Genomic DNA, 23,301 nt, shown 5'->3' with positions numbered 1-23,301 from the left:
ATATTAGAAATATCATCCAATGTTTTCAAATTGAATAAGAGAGAATCTTACGGTTGAAGATGAGAGTAAAAACCTTACCACAAAAATTTGTCATCTTCAAGCTATTAACCCCTATTATTGTATTCTTGAACTACAATTTGGGTATTTTAGAAATATCTCTGATTAAATTAGTGATATTAGGTTTACCCTCTTTAAAAATGCAAAATTAGGTTTACACCCTTGATCTTAAGTCAATGTTGCTTTTCTTGATGATTTAATACTGTACTTTGCATGATTTACTATCTGCCACGTGGCAATAAATGGACGAGAGTATGCTACTTAGGTGCTAAACTTCATATTTAGCTTAGTATTTCTCTTAAAATACGTATTTGAAGAAGAAACATGAGGACTGAGAAATGCACACAAAACGCGTCAAATTCGCAAATCTGAAAAGGGCGAGTACTTTCAGGGTCTCTCTCTCTCGCGATAGAAGGCGAAACCAGCAAGCATAGAAAGCTCAGCAAAGGAAGGAGCGAGGGTTTTTGCTGCAGATCCGACCATCGATAGCGATCGCGATGTTTTCCACCGTTCGATCCTTCTCGCTCTTCTCGGCCTTCTCTCTCTTCCTTCTCATCGTCGCCTCTCCAACATTTGCTTCTGAATCCGATCACAAGGTAGAAAGTTCAAGATCTTTCAAAATCAGATCTTTAACCATAATTACCTAAATGTTTTTTAGATTCGTAGATATTCTTCTTGATTTGTTATTTATCTGAATTTGTATCACTTTTCTTGGATCTAAATTATGATTATTCGTCTCCAAGATTGCAGATCTCTCAATTGAAACGTAAACGTTAGTAGTAGTGTTTTTTTATGTCGAATTCAGGATTGTTTGTGTGAGAGTAGATCTGAATTAGGTTAATTTATTTCGTTTCGGATCTCATTTTGATGTCATTGCTACACATTCATTTTAGATTCCATCATCTTTTACTTGTTTTTAGATTTGACATGTTGATTATCTTTGAGATCTTGACCTGAATTCTTCGTCAATATGTTAATATAACGTTCCTCACCATTTATAGGAAATTTGATGGTGAAGTAGAAATCTTTTTATAGATAAGCTTTATTATTTTTTTGGTAGAAATAAGAATTTTGGGCAATTTGAAACATACTGGACAAGAGGTACTTGAGAAATGCCAGGTTGATCCGCTAACTGCTTTTGCCCCCCTTTGGAGGCATGGTTTTAAAATTTGTTTTGGCGTCACGTCTCATCCATGAATGAGACCGAGTCATCTCAGACGAGTTTTCCGATACATTTGAGTCATCTCGTTCAACAATGAGTAGAATGAACTGTGATTTTGAATCTCGTCCGTTACATTTGACTTGTCTATACTCCTCGTTGGTGGACGATACCGAGACGTATCGGACAAGTCGTCTCGGTCGAGATTTAAAACCATGTTTGGAGGGTGTTTTGGTGAGGTACAGCCCTATGTAACTTATAGAAACATCATTAGATGAGAGAGTGTGTGGACCTAGCATTGCTGAAATTTTTACTGGGAAGATGTGGAAAAGGAGTCTTATGCTCCCTCTATTTAATTTTATTTGTTAGAATTATGTATCAGTTCTTGTTTGTACATTTTGGGGTGAAGGTTACATGTTGTGGTGGTTGTGTTCTTTAGTGTTAAGTTGGAGGACTTCTTTGTAATTTGGGAAGCATTAATCAACTATGAGTTGCTCTCATTCATCTTCATTGTACTTTCTTTAGGAAATCTCTTTCCTTGTGGTCCTCTTTTTTTTCATTATAAAATATTGGAGGTATCAATAAAAAAAATGGGCGTGCCTATCAAAATGTCATAAAACAGAAGAGAATTTGAAGGAAACTTTTGCGGACAAAAACTTTCCCCAAAACATTGGAAAAACACGGTAAAACTTGATTCATACTTGAATGCTTCTCAGCGCTCAATTCTACTACACCAGTGCTCTCTCTCTCTCTCTCTCTCTCTCTCTCCTAGACACGTAATTGAACCTCTAAACCTAAAAACCATAGAAGAATTAATCCCTTGGGTGGTTTCTACAAGTAAAATTTTTTTGTTGTGATTTGTACTCTTATGATTGAATCCAAGCATACTCAGGAAGAATTTTTTGCCTAAGCTTCCTTGTTGAAAAATTCTGTGTTCATCAAACCCAAAATTGATATACCAATTCAGAAAGAATGAAATCTGCATAAGCAAGATAATGATTTGAGAAGGATTTGCCAGACCTCTGTAGAAATATAGAGAGAAGTTTAGTTTTGGATAGGGACTCATCTCTTGGTTTTTGTTTGTGAGCTCTTTGGTCGAAGTGGATTCTTGTTTTCCTGATCTGAGGTGAGTTGGAAGACCTTTGATTTTTTTAGTTGATTGGGATTTTGTCTAAATCACATAAACTCAATGAGGGGTTGCTGCATTTGTTAGAGAAATACCCACAATTACTGTCATTTGACACCATTGAGCTTTGAATTTCTTGCTCAGGTGTGTTGCAGACCAAATTAGATCAACTTTAAGAACACACACCAATCTTTTGCATTTTCATATTCAACCAAGCACCTACAGAATTTTGCAGAAATATTTTACAAAGATTACCAAGCACTCGATATTCATGATGTTTTACACAGTACCAAGCAGGGCCATAGTTTACAAACAAGGAAAAAGAACGATCATTGTGGAACCTTTTCTCTTCAATATAGCTCCTTCCTATGTTCTTCTACCTCTGCTAGCTCTCATGGCCTATAATTAGCCTATTTTAGGGCAGCAAAGTTCATTGAGTTTCCCATTGTCTTTATTTTCAGTCTTTATTATCTTGAGAGAAATTTAATTTAGGATTAATTGGCGATGTAATTGCGAAGATAGCTTCTATTTGGCTAGCTTTCTAGCTCACAGTTAACAGTTCATTATTTTGATACTCTGGTGGCCTCATTCAATTCCAAATATTATGTGGGAATTCCAACTAGCTTCCATCAACTTGCTATGTCATTAGGTGTCTTTATTTATATATTTATTTCCCTTTAGTTTAGCATTTCCATAGCACCCATTCGGAAGAGCGTGGAGGCAATTGATTGGTGTGTTACAATATTGTAAATAAAACTTGACATGGCAACTATCGACATGTTTTATGGGTGTCCAATATCTTTCTTAATGTAGAGAAAACTAGCTATCTTATATATCCAATCTCTAAATGGAAAGTAGGGGTTTGTGCTTTGAATAACACGAGCTTTTACTTTCAATATTGGTTCCAAGTCATGAGGAAATTGTCGTATGTCTTGAGGTAAAGTAAACATGAACTTTTGTGGGATACTTGACATGAAACCAAGAATGTCTGTACTTTTTAAATGTATTCTAAAATAACAAAGAAAATGAACAATTTTATTTTTAGATAACTAAGGAATATATTGTAAAAAGGGCGAAGAACTCTAAGCTTGGGTTTTCTTCTCAACTGCTTTTTTATTTTTTTGCAAGATGTTGGCTTATTGTGGCAGTGTTTTTACGAGGGTCATGAATAAGTTCCATTAAGATGCTTTTCTAGATTGGTGAAACAACAATACATATGTTTCCCATGTCTCAACAAATGGGTGATATCTTCTTTTTTATTTATTTATGGGTAAACTGGAATTGAACCCAAGATCTCAAAGTTGTTTTGCAATGTGTCAAACCAACTGAGCTATGGGTCTAAGTCCTGGTGATATCTTTGAAGGACTTTATTCCAAACATTCCCAAGGAAAACATGTAGAAGATTATGTCTAAGGCCCTGTGATGTAGATAGGCTTACCAACACTTTCTCAATGCCTACGATCAAGTTAAGATACATCGAAGAAAGAAATCAGCAGCATTGACCGAGTCAACTCGACCCAAGCTTTGACTGGTCCTCAAGTTCTAGTCCAACTTCTCTTAGGACTCTTTCTTTCATTGAGTTTCTATTTTTAAGTTGCTTAAGTAGTCTTAGTTAGTTTCTATTTTAATTTTAGAAAGTATCTTTTCCTAGTTAAATTCTAATTTGTTTTAAGTTTAAATTTAGAAGTCCTTTTAGATGTCTAAATTGAGTTATAATTATAATAGGATTAGAAGGTTAGTAATATGTTATAAATAGACTAGGAAGTTAGTTTTTAGTATTTTAGAAGGTTCCTAAGTTATGGAGTTATCTGTATAAGGAGCTCTAATAAACAAATTTAGGGAGTTAGTCTTTTTTCTTTAAAAGATTGATTAAGAAAAGAAAAAGAAGAGACTAGACCCTTTCTTTGTTTTTTATTTTATTTTATTCTGAGCATGAAAATCCGATATTGATTTTTAATTTTAGTGTTTGAGATTGATTTCCATCAATCTCAAACCTAGATTGAAGTTTTTAGTCAGTTTTACTCGACATTAAAGATTCTTTATTACTCCTAGTTCTTGGGATTTCACCCTAGAACCAGACTTTTAACATAGACTTTAGGTTTGTGTGTTCTACTCTTCATCACCCTAGTTTCTTGAAGGAAGCATTGGTTTTTGTTATGTCCCTTTTCCAAATGGTCTTTGTAAAATGGAGGGAAAGCCTCAATGGAATGCTCATAGTCAATGAAGGCATATGCTCAAGAATTTGTTTTGGTGGTCTAGGTACCATGTAAAGAGGTTGAAGAACAATGATGTTTCTTTTGGGAACTTCAGAGAGAGGAGGGGGTATTTCTAAGAAATACGTACGACATAGAGGTTGGGCTCAAGTTAGGTCAGGTAGTTTGTGGTCTCAACCAAGTACAATTGGAGTTTTGTTAGGGTTCAAATCTTTCAAGGCCCAATTCAACCCTAAATGTACTAGATTAAGCCCAACCGGAGATTGGGCTCGGCATGTCCAAGTTGCACCGCTACTTTTAGAGCAACAAAATCCTTGAATTTTGGGTTAGAATCGAGGAAGCCATTTTCATATGTTATTTTGGTTGATTTTGAAGTCTGACCCAACACTATTGATTGCCACTCTAAGCCTTCTCCCAAGACCTATCTTTTTAATGAGTGAGATGTTGTAGAAGAGGAAGTAGTTGGATTTTTCATGCTGTCAAGCCCACCGCTTTACTTTTTTGTGCTTAGATGATCACAAGACTAAAAGGCGATTGCTAAGTCAAATGCTCAACTGATCATAAAACTCAACCTACCCAAACCCAATAAACAACTAGGCTTGCATAACCTAGTTGTTCAAGACATCGTGAATGCAACAATTATGGGGTTTAGACCCATAACTCAGTTGGTTTGACACATTGCAAAGCAACTTTGAGGTCTTGGATTCAAGTCCAATTTACCCATAAAAAATAATTATGATAATAAAATTTTTTGGAAAAATTATAAAAAAATCTATTTAAAATAAAATTTATTAAAAAGATAACAATTTTTAAGAAATTAGTAAAAGGAACCAAAATCGGCCCTTCAACTGTCGATTTTTTTTAAAGTAAAAAATTACGGCTGTCGATTAAATTTTTTTTTTTTTTTCAAAAATTCGGCCCTTAAAGGATCAAATTTTTTTTATTTTTTAAAAGTCAAAAATTGCGGCCACCGAATTTTTTTTATATTATCTGTTGGAAGAACAGATAGAAGAGGAAAGTGGCGCGGGTTTTAATAAATAATCGGTGGCCGCCATTTTTGACTTTAAAAAAAAAAAAAAAATTCGGCCTTTTGAGGGCTGAATTTTTGAATTTTTTTAAAAAAAATTGGCGGCTGCAAATTCTAACTTAAAAAAAAAATCGGCGATTGAAGGACCAATTTTGGTTCCTTTTGATAATTTCTTAAAAATTATTATCTTTTTAATAAATTATATTTTAAATAGTTTTTTTTATTTATTTATAATTTTCGCTTTTTGTTTTTTGGTTGATTAAGGTCCAAACAATATTTGTATTAGATGAATCTTATATTGTTGCAATCATGGAAACATGTGCATCCTTTGCACACTGTTGAACGTAATGTGATCGATTGTGTGTTGGAATATTAAGATTCATACATCTTTTATTAGATCAAGGGTCAAATCGACTTTGATTCATGCCCTCTTTATATTGTTGAAGTCGTCAAAAAAATCCTATAATTTTCAGCCACTATAGCAAGTAAAATGTATCAATTAATTAATGCTTATGAGAATTGCATGGGGCCATGATGGTTGGATGACCGAAGTAGATGAGCTTAGGGAACTAATCTAGTTACTATGATAGAGATCTGAATGCTAGTAGATAAGGCTGCAATCCCTCCCACAAATGAGAGGCTTCGTAGTTCCAGGAGGAAACCTTGCAATAGCTTCCATCAAACCATAGACAAGGATGTAGAGAGTAGTGCCACTTTGATCGACATGAGGCAAGAATGCAAAGAAAAATCCAATAAACATCTTTTATGAGCAAATATTACGAAGACACCTGAGAAACCAAGCCCAACACTTTGGAAAAGTTGAGTTAAATATCTTGGAATAGTTGTTGGACCTTTCTACCAGCACTTGGAGGTATTTTATCAAAATTTTCTTAGCTTTTGGCATGAGTTTTCAATTTCCTTTGTAATATTTGTTCATTAGAATTTTCTATTTGATTTTTTCCTCTTGTTGCCTTCATTTACATCAAATGGAAATCATCTTTGACCTTTGACAAAGAAGTAGATGGAGGCATCTTTTCAAACAAAGTTTGATTTGCTACCTATATTTTATGGAAAATCAACGGAGGGAGCATGCATTGCTCAATTCAACTTCGACGATGGCCTTATCTTCAATGAGATCATGTTATTGTTGACGATGAAGTACTTGCCTTTGATACTGAGGCTATCCTAGATGATGTGGTCAACAAGAAAAGTGGTATTCACTTTTTGAAGGGAACATTGGTGTTCAAGACTTCATCGTCAATTATATTGATGGGCTCTTCACCATAATGGCAATCAATTTTTTGAGGATTACACCTTTGAGAAGGGGTCGCTAATGTTGTGTCTTATGGAAGTTAGAAGTTTGTCCCTAGTGTTGCCTCCAAATTATAACTTGTTGCAACTCACAAACTATTTGATGTATGATTGGGGATTAAGGATTACTAGATGTAGGGTCTTGATCTATTGTTACACATGCACATTAGGCTAACCACTATATTTTCTCCTGGATTCCTTGATTTGGCATTAGCGTATCCTACTTGATGATCAGAGTGAATACCATAATGAAGTTTAGATGGCATACTCTATGGATTGCATAGTTTCAATAATGCATATGGTTTTGCCAAGACATATCAATGTTGGATGCATAATACGAAAATGGTGAATGAAGAAATGATGTTCTCCCATGAGCTTAACTAATGCAACACTTGAGGACAATTTTCTCAATTTGGGAATATTTGATCTAGACTAGGCTCAAAGATCCCTCTTTTGCAAATAGTAAGAGGTTAAATTGAAGGGAGAAGATCAATGTTGCCAAAAGCTACACCTAGGCCCGTTTTGGCCACCTAGACCATCCAAGCGTTTAGGTCACTCTAGTTTTAATCGGGGTTTCAAAAATTGGGTTAAAATGGTAATTTTATGTAATATTTTTGAAGAAATCATGATCTAAGTTGTATTTTATTAATTTTAAAACATTAAGGGTGTCTAAAATATTCACTTTAACTTTTTTTTTTTGTGTGTGTGGGGGGGGGGGGTGTCCAAAGTTGAAGACATTGGAAATGGGACATTAAATTACTTGAATATTGGTGGATTACATGATTTTTATTTTGCTTACGTGTTAGTTGTGATGACTTACCAGCTTGCTTCATAGTTGATATTATTTTGGTAATATTTATGTCATTTTTCTCCTTTTTTATGACCTTTACTATGTATAAAAAGTTGAAACGCTATTTTTTTTGCCGCTTAACCCTTCCTTGGCCATAAGAGGGTCAAACGCCTAGGCCCACCTAGCATTTCTATAACCTTAGAGAAGACTCGTTCCATTAATTTGAAATATTCCTTATTTGTGACTACTTTTATAGCATGTTTGAATACATTGAAAAACTTAAGTTTTTTAACTTTTAAATAATAGGAAGTTAAAAAGGTTGTTTGGGTTACCTTTAAAAAATTACTTTTTTAAAGTAAAAAAATCTAAACATTTTAAGAAGTAAAACGAAGTTACTTTCTACTTTCTAAAAAGTATTTCATCCATAGTTACTTTCTATTTTGAATCCAAATGGGATCCATGTGTCATTTTGTCCATTGTGAGGTTGATATTTCTAAGTTATTTTGTACTCAATGAGGTTGATATTTCTATGGAGTAAAATCTTTTAAGGAATTTAAATAGGTTTTATGTTTAAAATGGGACTTAGGCTCGTTTGGATACAAAGTAGAAAGTAACTGTGGAAAAAAGTAGCTTTGGGAGAAAGTACTTTTTAGAAAGTAGAAAGTAATTTTTTTTTTTACTATCTAAGAAGTTTAGATTTTTTTTTTTTTTAATTTTTTGAATGTAATTTTTCAAAGTTAATAATCCAAATAACCTTTTATGTAATGTAGGAAGAGAATAACAAACTCCAACCCCCCAGGAACAGAGCATGACTAGACTACACCTATAAAGTCTTCGGCCCAACAAGATAAGGTCCTTTAATCAGGGGCTGAAGCCAAGCACTAAGGTAGTTCTGTTATTGGGGGGGGGGGGGGAGTTTCCTTGCCGTGCTGTTCTTGCAACCGCAGTACTCGAAGTTTACTTTTATACTCAACTAAAAGGAGAGGATCTGCAAGAGGTAAGCCACTTGACCAAAGGTTCAGGAGAGAAAGAAGTCAGGTCGCAAGTGCATAATCTAGGATTTCCATTTGGCATGGTGAGCATCAGTTTCTTTTCTGGGAAATGACAGCGACTGTTGCTATTTGCTAAAATAATAGTTGAGATTACCCCCAATGAAGTCGATGGATAAAGATTAAACTCATTCCTGGAAATGATATAGTTTTTTGATCATTTTGAGAGAATCTAACTCGCTTTGGAGCAGATATTTATTCTCCCTTGAGGATTTTTATTCGTTTAGCCATCAAGGAGTTTGGTGACTTCTCACTACTCTTGCAACATTCAATTTGTGCTAGGCCCTCAATATTCTTGTTTCGTGCATTGTGAAGTTGGTGCTAGACCCAAATACCATTGTAAGATTTAGTAGTGGGATATGATTTTATCACAATCTAAATTCGTCTTAAAAAACTCGATAAATCGGTCTACAGGAAAATGTCCTTTAGGTTGTTTATGTGCATGGTCTAAAACATGTGCAGGGGCGGAGCCAAGATTTTGTATACATGGGGCAACTAAGAATCTTATAAATTATTAAAATTCTTGTGAAGGTTATAGTGGCAGATTTATTTTGTCGTCTTTGTTATCTGTTATAGTTTAAAAGAGAGAGATTTAGAGGAGAAGCATTGAGAAAGACTCAATAGAAAAAATAACATATTCTATGAGCCTCCTCTCTTATATTTATATAAGAGAATTAAGGCTACACTAAATGGGACGTGTGGAACTAGAAAAGACCAGTTTGCCCCCACACGTCCTACCTACCAATAACACTCTCCCTCAAGTTGGAAAGTCCAACTTGGAATAATAAACTAAATAAACTACTAAAGAAAAGAAAAGAAAAGAAATTAAAGAAAAAAAATAACACTCCTCAAGCTAGAGCATAAATATCAAGTAAATCCAACTTGGAGCATATAAGATTGAGGTGACTACAGTTAAGTGCCTTAGTGAACATATCTGCCAACTGATCTTCAGATTTCACGAATGGAGTACTAATTTCCCCACATAAATCCTTGTCTCTGATAAAGTGACAATCTATCTTAATGTGCTTTGTTCGTTTATGAAACACTGGATTGGAAGCAATATGAATTGCAATTTGATTATCACAATATAATCGCATAAGAGTAGCTATCTTAACACCCAATTCTTCAAGAAAAATCTTAACCCATGTCAGTTCACATGTCATAAAAGCTATTGTTCTGTATTTTGCTTCTGCACTAAACCTTGCAACCACATTTTGCTTCTTACTTCTCTGGAAAATCAAGTTTCCTTCCAAGAAAGTGTAATACCTAGATGTAGACATTCTATTAGATGGAGAACCTGCCCTATTAGCATCACAATACTCTTTAAGTCCAAATGATCTCTGGACTTATACCACAAACCACATCCTGAAAATCGTTTAAGAAATCGAAGGATCCGAACAACTTCCCAATGTGGAACCCTTGACTTTTCCATAAAATGACTCACTACACTTACTGCAAAAGAAATATCTGGACAAGTGATAGTCAAATAATTGAGTTTACCAATTAGTCTTCTGTATTTTCTTGGATCATCAAACAATTCTCCACTGTTTACTATCAACTTTGAATTAGGGTCCATTGGGGTGTCCATAAGTTTACTTCCCAACATACCTATCTCATCAAACAAATCAATAACATACTTTCTTTGAGTCAGGTTAATATCTTTCTTGGATCTCACAATTTCTATCCCTAAGAAATAATGTAACTTACTAAGGTCTTTTGTCTGAAACTGTGTTTGAAGGAAGGCTTTCAACTCCTCTATTCCATTAGTGTCATCACATGTGATGACTATATCATCAACGTAAACTACCAGAATGATAGTCTTTGAAGAATTGAAGCGAACAAACACATAATGATCTGTCTGACACTGTTTCAATCCAAATTGAACTATTACCTTGTTGAATCTCCCAAACCAAGCTCGTGGAGACTGTTTTAGGCCATAAATGACCTTTTTCAACTTACACATCATGTTAGACTCCCCCTGAGTAACAAAATTAAGAGGTTGCTCCATGTACACATCCTCCTCTAAATCGTCATTCAAAAATGCATTCCTAACATCTAACTGAAATAAGGGCCACTGGAAGTGGGTAACAAGGGAGATGACAATACCAACAGAAGTCATTTTTGCCACAAGAGAAAAAGTTTCTGAGTAGTCCACACCATAAGTCTGAGTATAGCCTTTGGCCTTGAGGCGGGCCTTCAACTGCTCAACAGATCCATCAGGCAAATACTCTGCCACATACACCCAACGACAACCAACAATATGCATACCAGCAAGTAAGGACACTAACTCCCAAGTACCATTGTGATGATGATTGTCCATCTCAACCTCCATAGCCTATCTCCAACCTGAATGAGACAAAACATCTTGTACACTACTAGGAATAGACACAGAAGAAAGATCAGAAACAAAATCACGATAGAAGCTGACAGATGAGATAAAGAAACAAACTTAGAAATGGGATGCTTATTATAATAACGAGTGCCTTTCCTTTGTGCGATAGGAAGATTAAAATCAGAAGTACTAGATACTTGATTTGCAGACTGTGAAGACAATGGTAAGGTGTTTGCATCTAGAGGAGGATGGGGATATGAAGTTGTCAGTTGTTTTTTACGAATATAAGTGAGTGGAAATGGAACATTGGGAAATGAATCAGCCACAGAAAGAGGAAGAGCAAACAAAAGATCATCATACTATATTGGATCTGTAAAATATGACACGATAAAAATATATAACATTTGCACTGACATAAATACAACGGATTAAAGGATCATAGCAATGATAACCATTCTGGGTATGAGAGTAACCCAGAAATACACACTTCACCGAATGTAAATCAAACTTATCAAAATTAGGAGACGACTGATGAACAAACCAGTCACAACCAAAGGTTCATGGAAGTAAGGAAAATAAAGGACTCAAGGAAACATAACAGAATGAGGAGACTGACCGTCAAGAACAGACATAGGTATATGATTAATCAAATAACATGTAAGAATCGCATCCCCCCAGTAAGATTTGGGAACTTGCATCTGAAACATCAGAGAACGTGCAACTTCAAGAAGGTGTTGATTTTTACGTTCAGCAACACCATTTTGTTGAAGGGTGCGTGTACAAGAGGTTTGATGAATAATACCAAAGGATGAAAGATTGTCATACAAAGGTCCATAATCATATTTTTTAACATTATTACTACGAAACAACTTGATTTGCACACGAAACTAAGTTTGAATTTCAGTATGAAACAATTTAACAATAGAAAATAACTCAGAACGATCTTTCATTTAATAAAGTCATGTCATTCTTGAAAAATCATTTGCAAAAGTAACAAAATACTGAAACCCGCAACGTGAAACAATCCTATAAGGACCCTAAATATCATAATGAACCGTATTAAACTGACTCGATACTCTAATAACAGACCTAGATAGATAAGCAACACGATGATGTTTAGCTAACTGACATGACTCACAATCTAAAATAGAAATATGACTTAAAGTGGGAACCATCTTTTTTAAAAAGTGGAGTAAAGGATTACTAAGTTGACAATGCCATTGTTGTGGAGTGATGTGACATGAAGAGCAGGCGAACCTCCACCACCATCTAAATAGTAGAAACTTACATATTTATATCTCCCACCAATCGTCTTCTTCGTCTTTAGTTCCTAAAAAATATAATATGAGGGGTAAAACGTCACGTAACAATGAAAAAATTGAGTGAACTTACTGATGGACATTAAACTGAAGGAAAATTTAGGGACATATAGTACACGGAAGATAAAGAAATAGTAGAACAGAGAACAACAGTTCCAATACTAGAAATCCTAAAAGTAGTACCATTAACAAGAGTGACAAATTGAGACAAAGAGGAAGAATGTTGAATGGATGAACACACCTAATGACCCAGTTATGTGATCTGACGCCCTTGAATCAATGACCCAAGGGGATGAAGATGAAGTAAGACATGATATACCTGAGTGAGCTAGGGTCGCAGTGTTAGAGGATGAGGCACTAGGCTGAGGAGGATAAAATAACTTGGAATACTCATCACGAGAGATGGTAACCATATCTGCATGGGAAGCCACATGATGAGGAAGATTAACAGAACCACCACCATTAATGTCACTAGTTATAGCTTGATTGGTCAAGTTTGTGGGCTGACCATGTAAATCCCAACAGAAATCTATAGAGTGACCATCAAATCCACAATGGGTACACTTCCTGGGTGCACCACAACCATGATCCCCACTAGAATCACAACTCCCTCCATGGCCTCCACCATGGTTACCACGATACCCACGACCACCACCACAGCCGATACTACGGCCACGATCACGATCTGTACTTCTAGAAATAGTCAATGTTGATCGGTCAGATTCATACACCAATGATGTAGCATCAGAGCCACCAACAAAAGTTCTTTGAAGGTGAGAAAAAACTTAAGTAAATGAAAACAACTCTTTACTGGTCAAAATATGAGATTTAACAAAATTATACTTAGATTTCAAACCAGAAAGAAAACAAACAACATCTATCTCTTTTCGCTATTTACGTAGTACGGCCAAATCAGTAGTAAGGGGTTGATATATATTGAGCTCGTTCCGTATATTTTGAAGGTGAGTAATATGCTGGTAAACTTTGGTCACTTTGCTAAACGGAAAATAATTCTTCAGCCAACTAAGAAATCCGAGAAATATTATTCGCTCCAGAATACATCTTGCCAACCTGAATCCAAATCTCCTTGGCAGAAGATTGGAAAATTAAGTTGACACAAATGGTGGAATCCATATAATTCCACAACCACGTCATAATCTGAGTATTCTCTTAAACCCACTCAGAGTAGTGGGGATCGTCGGTCTTAGGAGGATCATCTTTCAGATACTTCAACTTTCCCTTTGTAGTAAGGAACACCTCAACAAATTTCGACTAAGGGATAAAATTATCCCCATTTAATTTGATTGAGGTCATCTGAAGATTAAAGAACTCAAGAGGAGATAGAGCGTTGGACTTCATCTCCATTAGAAATCACTCCACAGTAAATAGATTGCACCAAATAAATCAGATTTGAAATACCAATCAGATCTGTTTTTTTTTTTTTTTAAATAAATCACGCAAATATTCAGAAAGTAGATCTAAACCTCCTAGGGAAAAACATACCACCAAACCACAACTTGCACAACCAAACTACAAAACACCAACTTCAAACATGCTCACATATTGTGAGTATTCACCAATTAGAAGATTAAAATCATAAGTTGTAATCAGAAGCCTAAGATTTTAATATCAAGTAGATCGAAGAAGAAGAAGAAGAAAAGGGAAATAGGAAGAGAAGAGTAGGTTCTCAAACTTTAAGATCTAAACCTTTCTTTGATACCATGCTATTGTTTAGAAGGGAAAGAGAGATTTAGAGTAGAAGCATTGAGAGAGACTCAATAGAAAAAATAACATATTCTATGAGCATCCGCTCTTATATTTAGATAAGAGAATTAGGGCTACACTAAGTGGGACGCGTGGAACTGGAAAAGACTAGTTTGGCCCCACGCGTCCTATACATACCAATAACATTATCAATCGCAATAGCACATAAATCATTGTGAGTTTTAAAATTTCTTGTGGGGGCAAGTGCCCCCACCATAATTCTACCCCCGATCACCATAATACAAAAGGCTAGCCGCATAAAAGTTGGGAAAATCCCTACATCTTTGGGAGGCTCAATTTTGTAAGTGTTCCTACCCTTTTCTTTTGCATGAGATTAGATAAACAGATAACGCTCGTTGGAGGTCTCCATGACCTACTTTTGGGGGTTTTCTTTTATTTTCTTTTCCGTTGTACTTGCTTATTGATTAATGAATTGCTTTTACGCATCAAAATTTCTTGTTTTCAATTTATGATATGCAATGGTCAAAGAACTTTCAATCCTCAAGAAATCCATAACCCAATCACCAATTTGAAAATTCTTTTTTTATGAGGTCAACCATTTGCTTTAATGCAAAGTTGGTCAATTTTCAACATTTTTTTTAACATTTTCTTGAATTTCCTTGATATTTTCAGCGTAGGCAATAGTGTCATAACTCACGCATTGATGACCCAAAATGGGGAAAAGATCCACAACTTTGGGGGCAGAGTTATAGTGTGGGCCATGGCCCCCACAAGAAATTTAAAATTTTATAATGATTTATATGCTACTGCAACTGATAATATAGGCGGAAAAAATTATTTTTACCCTCACAAGAATTTTTAAAATTTATAAGAGTTTTAGTTGCCCCCATGTAGAAAAAATCTTGGCTCCGCCCCTGATGGTGATGTAGGGCCCAAGATAGAGAAAATTGGTTAGAAAAATGTAGTTGAGACGGGAAATCATGACTCAATGTGGAAGATGTATTTTGTTTCTTGTTAAATAATTGGTCGATCCAATTCTGATAACCCTTAGATAGAAGGGACATAGTTCATTAAGGTTGATCTGAAGTGTCGTTCAATCATTCAACAAAAAAAGGCAATTTGCACGGGAAAGCAAATTTTTTTTGGTGGAGGGGAATGATTTAAAAGAAATCGTGGAAATGAAAATCTTCTAGGGCGGTTCTATATTCCTGTCTTTAGTTTGCCCAAGTGTCTTTTAGCATCATGTGTTCACTCATACTAATTCCTAGAGACGACATTATCCCAGTGGTATTTTTTTTTAATTATCATAAGTCGTGTACGTTTATCAAATTTTGAGAGTGCACCATTTTAGTTTCTGAATGGATAGTTCTTTAGGATTTTTTATTTTTAGTAACTTTTGTGAAACAAATTGAGTTAATTACAGTCCTGTCTTTTGTTGTAATCTTTGTAAGGGATATCTAGGGATTTTTAATTTTTCTTAAAGGAAGGTTTAAGTCAAGTATAAAAATAGCAGGGAATGAGCAAAGACAATTTTTTTTTTTACCCTTGAAGCAATTTGAAACCCAAATGCTCTTTCCCTAAGCGAACGTTTGAAACCACATTGAAGCTTCTAGGAGTTCCCTTAGCTTATTCATTTTTGTAATTGCACAAGAGGTCTTTTTATGTTTTTTGGCTTAGATTTTTCATAGTTTTTGGCTTGGGTTTTTAATTGACTTCATAATATTTGCTCATAAGAATTTTCTATTGGATTTTTGCCTTGTACTACCTTGATTTAAATTTTTTTCCATGATAAGCAAGTAGGTTAGTGGTTAGTAATTAATAGGTGAAGGCAGCTTTCAACCCAAGCCATGGTCAACACTCACAGACTTTAATCCACTCATCAAGCTGGCACCTTCAACTACCTTGATTTACGTCAACTTGAATCACCTTCAATCTTTGACAAAGTAGAGGGTGACATCTCTTCAAACAACAATTGGGATTCACCACCTACATTGTGATTAGCAACTGATGAAGGACAGATGCACTACTCAGTTTAACTTTGATAGCTGCCTGATATTCATTGAGAAGATCATTATTGATGAAAATGAAGAAGCTATCTTGTATGACGTGGCTATCAATAAAATTGGTACCCAATTCAATTTGTAGTGGACTCCTATGCGTAAGACTTCATGTTCAAAATTATATTTTTTGGACTGTCATTGCGTATGTCAATCCATTCTTTTAGGAGGATTATGCCTTTGAGAAGGCCCCATCTAATGTTGTGTTTTAGGGAAGCTAGGAGCATGCCTCTAATGTCGCCCCTCCAAATTATGTCTTATTGCGGCTCACATACTGTTTGACGAATGACATGGAAATTAACGACTACCAGATGTTGGACTCTGTGCCACTTCAGAACCAGGTGGCACGTTCACATGAGTCTAACAACTATATTTTCACTTGTTTTGGCATTCTCAAAGCTTTCTTGAAAATCCAGGTGAATACCGAAGTGAAGAGTAGATGGTGACTTTTTGGATTCCATAGCTGCAAATGGTGTGTGGTTTCACCAAGATAAACTATTGTTGAAGGTGCAAGTTTATGGAGTTGAGTGAAGAAATGATGTGTCCCTATAAGCTTCATTTAACTCAAAACTTGAGGTCGATTTTTCTCAAGTGGGGAAGAGTTGATGTAGACCACGGCTCGTGTTTGCAAAATTTTGGATGGTCAAGAATATTCCTTCCAAATGGAAATGTTCCTTATTTAGAAAAAATTTGGGGTTTAGCACAATGGATTAGGGTTGATTTTATGATTTACTAAAACAGTGGCTATGATTTCCCTAAGAAAACTAAAGGATAGGATTAGCCATAGAATGCGAATTTAGGTATAAAAACTCTCATTCTGGGATGGAGGATGGTTTTCAGATTATTTTGAGAGTTCTTGATGGAGTTCGGTGGCTTTTCACCACTTTTGTAGTGTTCAATTTGCACTAGGCTGCACATATTATTGTTCTGCACATCAGTAAGTCGGCACCGGATCCAACCACGGTTACAACTATCTTTTTTCCTTCTTCTTTTAATTTTGTTATTTTATTTATTTTGGAGTGTTTACTATTTGACATAATAGTCAAATATTATGGTTACGCCCAAAGCTCTTCCTACCGTCAATTAAAGCCATAGTCAATTTGCTTGTTTTCCATGTTTATGATAGAAGGCACAACAGGCACTGGGCTGAATTTTGTTTCCAATCAGCCCAAGCTAATGCTTTTGTTATCCGACCAGTAACTTGAATTTTTACCGAATCATTCTTAGCAGTTTTTCTATGCTAAAGTATAATATTCTTTCGGATCTTGTTAACATGTTTCGTGGTTTCTGTCTGTAGTATCAACCGAACGATCCAGTTACTCTCTGGGTTAACAAAGTTGGCCCTTATAATAATCCGCAAGAAACATACAACTACTTCAGCCTTCCATTTTGCCAGCCATCTAGCAATGTTACTCACAAGTGGGGTGGACTTGGCGAGGTTCTGGGTGGAAATGAACTCATTGATAGCCAGATGGAAATAATGTTTAGGAGTATGTAGACTTCCTTTTTATATTCTTAATTTTATTTTGTTCGATTATGATTATGAAAATATGTCGATGTTGTTTGTCTGTGTTTGGGCAGAAAATGTGGACAAGAGTCCCATCTGTGAAATTGATCTTACTGCTGCAAATGTTAAACGGTTCAAGGATGCAATTGAGAATACATATTGGTTTGAATTATTCATGGGTATGTTCTTTATGTGATCGGTGATTGATTTTCTGTTTGTTTCTTGATATTGTTTGGAGTGCTAATTGTTTTACCTTTTTTTTCCCCCCGTCTCTTTGTTCCTGCCAAATGTTGTATACTCATCCAGATGATCTTCCTCTATGGGGTATGCACTCATCTCATTTAGATTTTTCTGATTTTTTTAAAAGTTCTTTTAGATTGTTCAATCTTAACCCTTATGCATGCGTAAATTATCTCATTAATGATCAGCCTATGTTGGCGAATTCCATCCTGAGAAAAGCAATGATAACGCCAAACACCTTCTTCATACGCACAAGAAAATTCTTGTTCAATACAATGGAGATCAGGTTTGTGGCTTCTAATGTTTTTTGGACCGTATGTTTGATTTACTTGGTTGTTTCTGATGTTGAGCAAGTTTTTATCCTTGCAGATTATTCATGTTAATCTCACTCACGACAATCCGAAACCCTTGGAAGTGGGGAAAAAGTTAGAAATGACATATTCTGTAAAATGGAGTCAAACAAATACCACTTTTGCGCGGCGATTTGATGTGTACTTGGACTACCCTTTCTTTGAGCACCAGGTGAATAGTGGTTATAATGGCAGATTTCTTCATGTGCATTGTCTCATGTGGGGAAGTTGATTCTTTTAGTTATTTAAAACTAGGTTTAGCAAATTTGAAAACTATGTTTGTTTACAAATTGCAGCTGTACTCAACTGGCTATAGCTTTGCATATTGTCATTGATGTTGTAAGCCAAATGTTATCGAAGTCATGTTCATGAGGACTACTAATATTTTTGGCTTATTGCGTTTTGTTAGTGTATTTTACACCTATTTTTAGTACTTATTAAATCTTTAAATGTTATTTTGGCAGATTCATTGGTTCTCTATTTTCAATTCTTTCATGATGGTTATCTTCCTCACTGGCTTGGTATCTATGATATTGATGCGAACACTTAGAAATGACTATGCAAAATATGCTCGAGAAGATGATGATCTGGAGACACTGGTGACTTTTGTTTCAATTATCTTTTTTTTTTCTTTTTTGGTAATTATTTGTTGTTCATCTTGTTGGAAACTCGTAATAAATGGGTGATTATTTTCAACACATTGTCAGGAAAGAGATGTAAGTGAAGAGTCTGGTTGGAAACTTGTACATGGGGATGTTTTTCGTCCTCCTCGCAATTTGGTTATACTTTCAGCTGTTGTTGGGACAGGTGCTCAGCTTGCAATGCTTGTTCTCCTTGTCATTGTCTTGGCAATCATTGGGATGTTATACATCGGGTATGTTGAAACCAGCTATGAAATACTTTGAATATATCTGACCTGAAGCATGCCATTGTGTTATTGATTCCAGTTTCGTCTTGCTGGCTAAGAATAAAAAATGTTCTCTTTTTGAATTTTCTATACGCAGATTTTATTTCAATATGGATAAGCCATTTCTGAGAGGATTAACTTTTATCATTCTATTTTGTTGTCACTTCCTCTCATGTATTCTTGAGTTGATTGTGTTTTGCAATCAATTAGTTCGGTGAAATGCTGACCTTTAAGGTTATAATTTGGTTCAGGCGAGGAGCGATTATCACTACTTTTATAGTATGTTATGCTCTTACATCATTCATTTCGGGTTATGTGAGTGGTGGACTTTATTCACGCAATGGTGGTATGTATTTAATGTATCCTCTTTTGCTTGTCTTTTGTATGTCAACAGTGTTGAATTTTTGGGCTTTGGTTAATGTTTTTAGTTCCATTTTGGGAGAGCTTTGTTTGTTGTAATGTGCATGTATTGTTTAGATGGTTATCCTTTTGCTTTGTTTTCTCATATATCTCTTCTTAAGGTTCCATTTCATCTTTGTCAGGTAAAAACTGGATAAAATCAATGATTCTTACGGCATCACTTTTCCCATTTATGTGCTTTGGGATTGGATTCATATTAAACACGATTGCAATATTCTACGGATCTCTAGCGGCTATCCCCTTCGGTACAATGGTAGTTGTGTTTGTCATTTGGGCTTTCATCTCTTTCCCTCTAGCACTTCTTGGTACAGTTGTTGGAAGAAACTGGAGTGGTGCACCAAACAATCCCTGCCGTGTGAAGACTATTCCTCGCCCTATCCCTGAAAAGAAATGGTATCTCACACCGTCTGTTGTTTCGCTGATGGGAGGTTTACTTCCCTTTGGTAGCATATTCATTGAGATGTATTTTGTCTTCACATCCTTCTGGAATTACAAGGTAAAAATGTTATGATTCAAATGGCTCGAGAAAAAGTAGGATTTTTTTTCAAATTAACTTTTAAATGAAAATATTCCTAATATCATACCATATCTTGAAAATCTGCAATAAATTAATTTAGAGTGCTTCTATTGCCACACCAAATTTTGCTAACACCACCCCAATATGTGTGTTAATTCTTTGGTGATTTACATATGAATTGGGGTGGCGTGACTATAGAATCTCTCTTACTTTCATGGAAAACTTGCAACAAATAATTAAAGCATATAGGAATATATCCCAGAAAAATTCTCTGAAAAGTGATGAACATTAAATTCTCCAAAAAAAGATGGAATATAACCGTTGAGAAGAAGATCTGTTGTTGTGGAATCAAATTTGTTATTTGGGACTATTTCAGATGCTTCTGGTGTTGTTTCCGTGCTTGGCAGGTGTACTATGTATATGGATTTATGTTGCTGGTTTTCCTGATTCTCATTATTGTTACCGTTTGTGTTACAATTGTGGGTACATATTTCTTACTGAATGCTGAGAACTATCACTGGCAATGGACTTCATTCTTCTCTGCTGCATCGACGGCTGTCTATGTATACCTCTACTCCATATATTATTACCATGTGAAGACAAAGATGTCAGGCTTCTTCCAGACTAGCTTCTATTTTGGATACACACTCATGTTTTGTCTTGGGTTAGGAATCCTCTGTGGTGAGTTTTAACACTTCCCTTTATATATTATAATATTTAAAGGCAGTAGTGCTTGGCTCTGATAATTGCTTATATTATTAGGAAAACTCTACTTTTAGATTGCAAACCACACAATTGGATCATTAATAATGTCATTTTAATGGTTTTAGGTCTTTTACCCTATTATGCGTATATATAGGGGAGCGTTCGGAGGCTCTAAAGAGAGCCAAACATTTTTCAAAACATGGGTTAGAAGTTTTTGAATGGGCTGATTTTTTGCGAGGATGATCTCTATATGATGAAAAGATCATCCTCACCAAAAATCAGCTCATTGTGAAACTTTTAACCCTAATTTACAAGTTGAAGAATCGTGGACCATCCAATTTTTGTAAACCACTTTTGATAGGGTTAGAAGTTTCAGAACGGGCTGATTTTTTGATGAGGATGATCTCCTCATCATAGAGATCATCCTCACAAAAAATCAGCCAATTCCAGAACTTCTAACCCATGTTTTGAAAAATGTTTGGCTCTCATTAGGGCCTCCAAACACCACAAGGGCGCTCTCTCTCCATGCTCAAACAAACAAACAAACTGCCTTGAGTGTTGGTCGCAGCACACTTACAAGTGACCAATCCCAAAAGATTTCCCATCTGTGAGAATAATTTATTGTTTTTCAGATTTATTGATAAAATGTTCAAAGAATAGTGAAAATCCAAAAAAGTACCCATCGTTGCAACTTCTGTGATTTATGATCAAGAGCCACCATCATTACTCCTGTTATATTCAAACCATATACTAGATTGTTTTCTTTCTTTTTTAACCTGCTTTTTGAGTGTATAGATGGTTCTGCTTAGTTCTTTATTGGTCACCTTTTTGGGAGACTTATGTTTCTCTTCAGGTTTTGCTCGTTTTTTCCTTACTTGACATTGGATTCATCTCTCTGTGCATGTTCAGGGGCTGTTGGTTATCTGGGCTCAACTTTATTTGTGAGGAGGATTTACAGAAACATCAAATGTGACTAGTGAAGGGGCAAGGACCAACAGAATTGATAGAGCTCGCTAGAGTCTTGTTATCGAGACAAAAGTGCTTGAGACGTTACCCATCTGATGGGCTCCACCAATGTATGGTTAAAAAAGGATTGAACCCTAGTGTTTGAGGAGGGGTGGTTTTTTTGTCAGCCTTTTTTTTTTTTTCTGGGTGTAATTGAAAGCCTTGTTTAATTAATTTAGAGTGCAGAAACTTATAATCTAGAAAAATCCAGCTTATTTGATCATCATTTAGCTTCTTGTCTTCGATTTACTTTCTAGTTCTTTTCATCACTCTATGAATATGGATTTCATGTAACAACCAATGCAAGTTTCACTGTTTCATATTGCAATTTTTTTGGCCAGAGTTTCTTCGTTAGTGAGTTGAGAATAATTGGTTAAGTAGTAATTTATAGATGCCCTGTATTTGCGACTCCAACGGCTCTCGTGGAACAGCCTTTAACATGATTTAATTTTTCATTTTTAGAGGGGTTTTTATCAAAGATAACTTAATGCTTGCACCGTGCATTGGAGGTGCCCACCTTGAGAATCTGTACAGAACCTAAATTTTAGATGAGCAACTTTTTTTAGACGAACTAATGGATCGAAGCTGACCATTCATGGGTACCTGCACAGAATCTAAATTTCTAGATGGGCAACTATTTTTGATGAAGTTATGGATTAAAGTTGCTTTTTCAATTTTAATGTTTGAATCCCATAATCTTAATCCAGTTTCTATGATTATTATTATTATTTACTGCTTTGGCTATTTGGAATCCAAATTCAGCTGGTTTACTTTATTCTCTATTTAAGAACTATAATAAGATAAGATGAAAATCTTATAAAAGTGCAATCTGAGAAAAGAAACATCCCTGTAATTTTGGGATAATTTGATCTTTCTCTAACACTATGTTTGGTTTGAGAGAAGGGAAGAGAAGAGAAACCCAATTACTCTCCACATGTTTGGATTGATGGAGAGAATTTGAGACAACTTTAGAATTTTAAAATATCTTAAAAGAGATCTCGATCTAGGGGTAGAGTTGGAATTATAAAATATTTTAAACGGATTTCTCTCCAATTCTTTACTTAACAATCCAAATAAGATAAATGGAGAGAAATTCATTTATTTTCTCTCAATCCAAACACAATCTTAAAAGGTCACTTTGATGAAAAATTCTTGCATCATGAACCTTTTTAAAATCATTTATCTTGATATAATGTCTCCATGAGTGCTTCTTTGATGGTTGCAATCTATCATATTTGATATTAGTAGCTGTTGAACTAATAGTGAAAAAAAAAGGATCATGAAGAGGGGCACCATAGACTAGATTAGTTCTCAGATATTTTGCAAAAATTACTGAACCAAACATTATTTTTAACATTTACAAAGATGGTCATATACCCAAATTTTGTAACTTTTTTTTAAAGGAATATATCTTGTGAACATTTTTTACATTTGCTATTCACTTGTTTACCTCTCTTGGGAACCTACATTAAACTCAAGGGCATG

At 35.2% G+C, this 23,301-nt stretch overlaps 1 protein-coding gene across 1 annotated transcript; it reads left to right on the top strand.

Annotated features, from left to right (window-relative positions):
* Window positions 1–394: 394 nt before the first annotated feature.
* Window positions 395–22,042, top strand: LOC147404305 (transmembrane 9 superfamily member 1). Its single transcript, XM_086440185.1, has 12 exons — window positions 395–653; window positions 17,463–17,655; window positions 17,747–17,851; window positions 17,979–17,996; window positions 18,101–18,198; window positions 18,282–18,434; window positions 18,727–18,861; window positions 18,970–19,136; window positions 19,421–19,515; window positions 19,712–20,085; window positions 20,514–20,787; window positions 21,721–22,042. Exons 1-12 carry the CDS (start codon window positions 555–557, stop codon window positions 21,786–21,788), a joined length of 1,779 nt encoding a protein of 592 aa, XP_086296311.1. The 5' UTR covers window positions 395–554; the 3' UTR covers window positions 21,789–22,042.
* Window positions 22,043–23,301: the final 1,259 nt, after the last annotated feature.

Source organism: Akebia trifoliata, chromosome 4 (genome assembly GCF_017979445.1).
Source record: "Akebia trifoliata isolate Shusen 1 chromosome 4, ASM1797944v1, whole genome shotgun sequence".
NCBI lineage: Eukaryota > Viridiplantae > Streptophyta > Magnoliopsida > Ranunculales > Lardizabalaceae > Akebia > Akebia trifoliata.
The sequence above is the reverse complement of the archived record's forward strand: the minus strand, read 5'-3'. Positions and strand labels throughout refer to the sequence as shown.

Bases quoted from the DNA above. Each gene is read 5' to 3' on its own strand.
- LOC147404305 (XM_086440185.1), top strand. From the start codon at position 555: ATGTTTTCCACCGTTCGATCCTTCTCGCTCTTCTCGGCCTTCTCTCTC. The intron at 18,435-18,726 runs GTGAATAGTGGT...TTATTTTGGCAG, and splicing joins ACCCTTTCTTTGAGCACCAG to ATTCATTGGTTCTCTATTTT. The intron at 20,086-20,513 runs GTAAAAATGTTA...CGTGCTTGGCAG, and splicing joins CATCCTTCTGGAATTACAAG to GTGTACTATGTATATGGATT.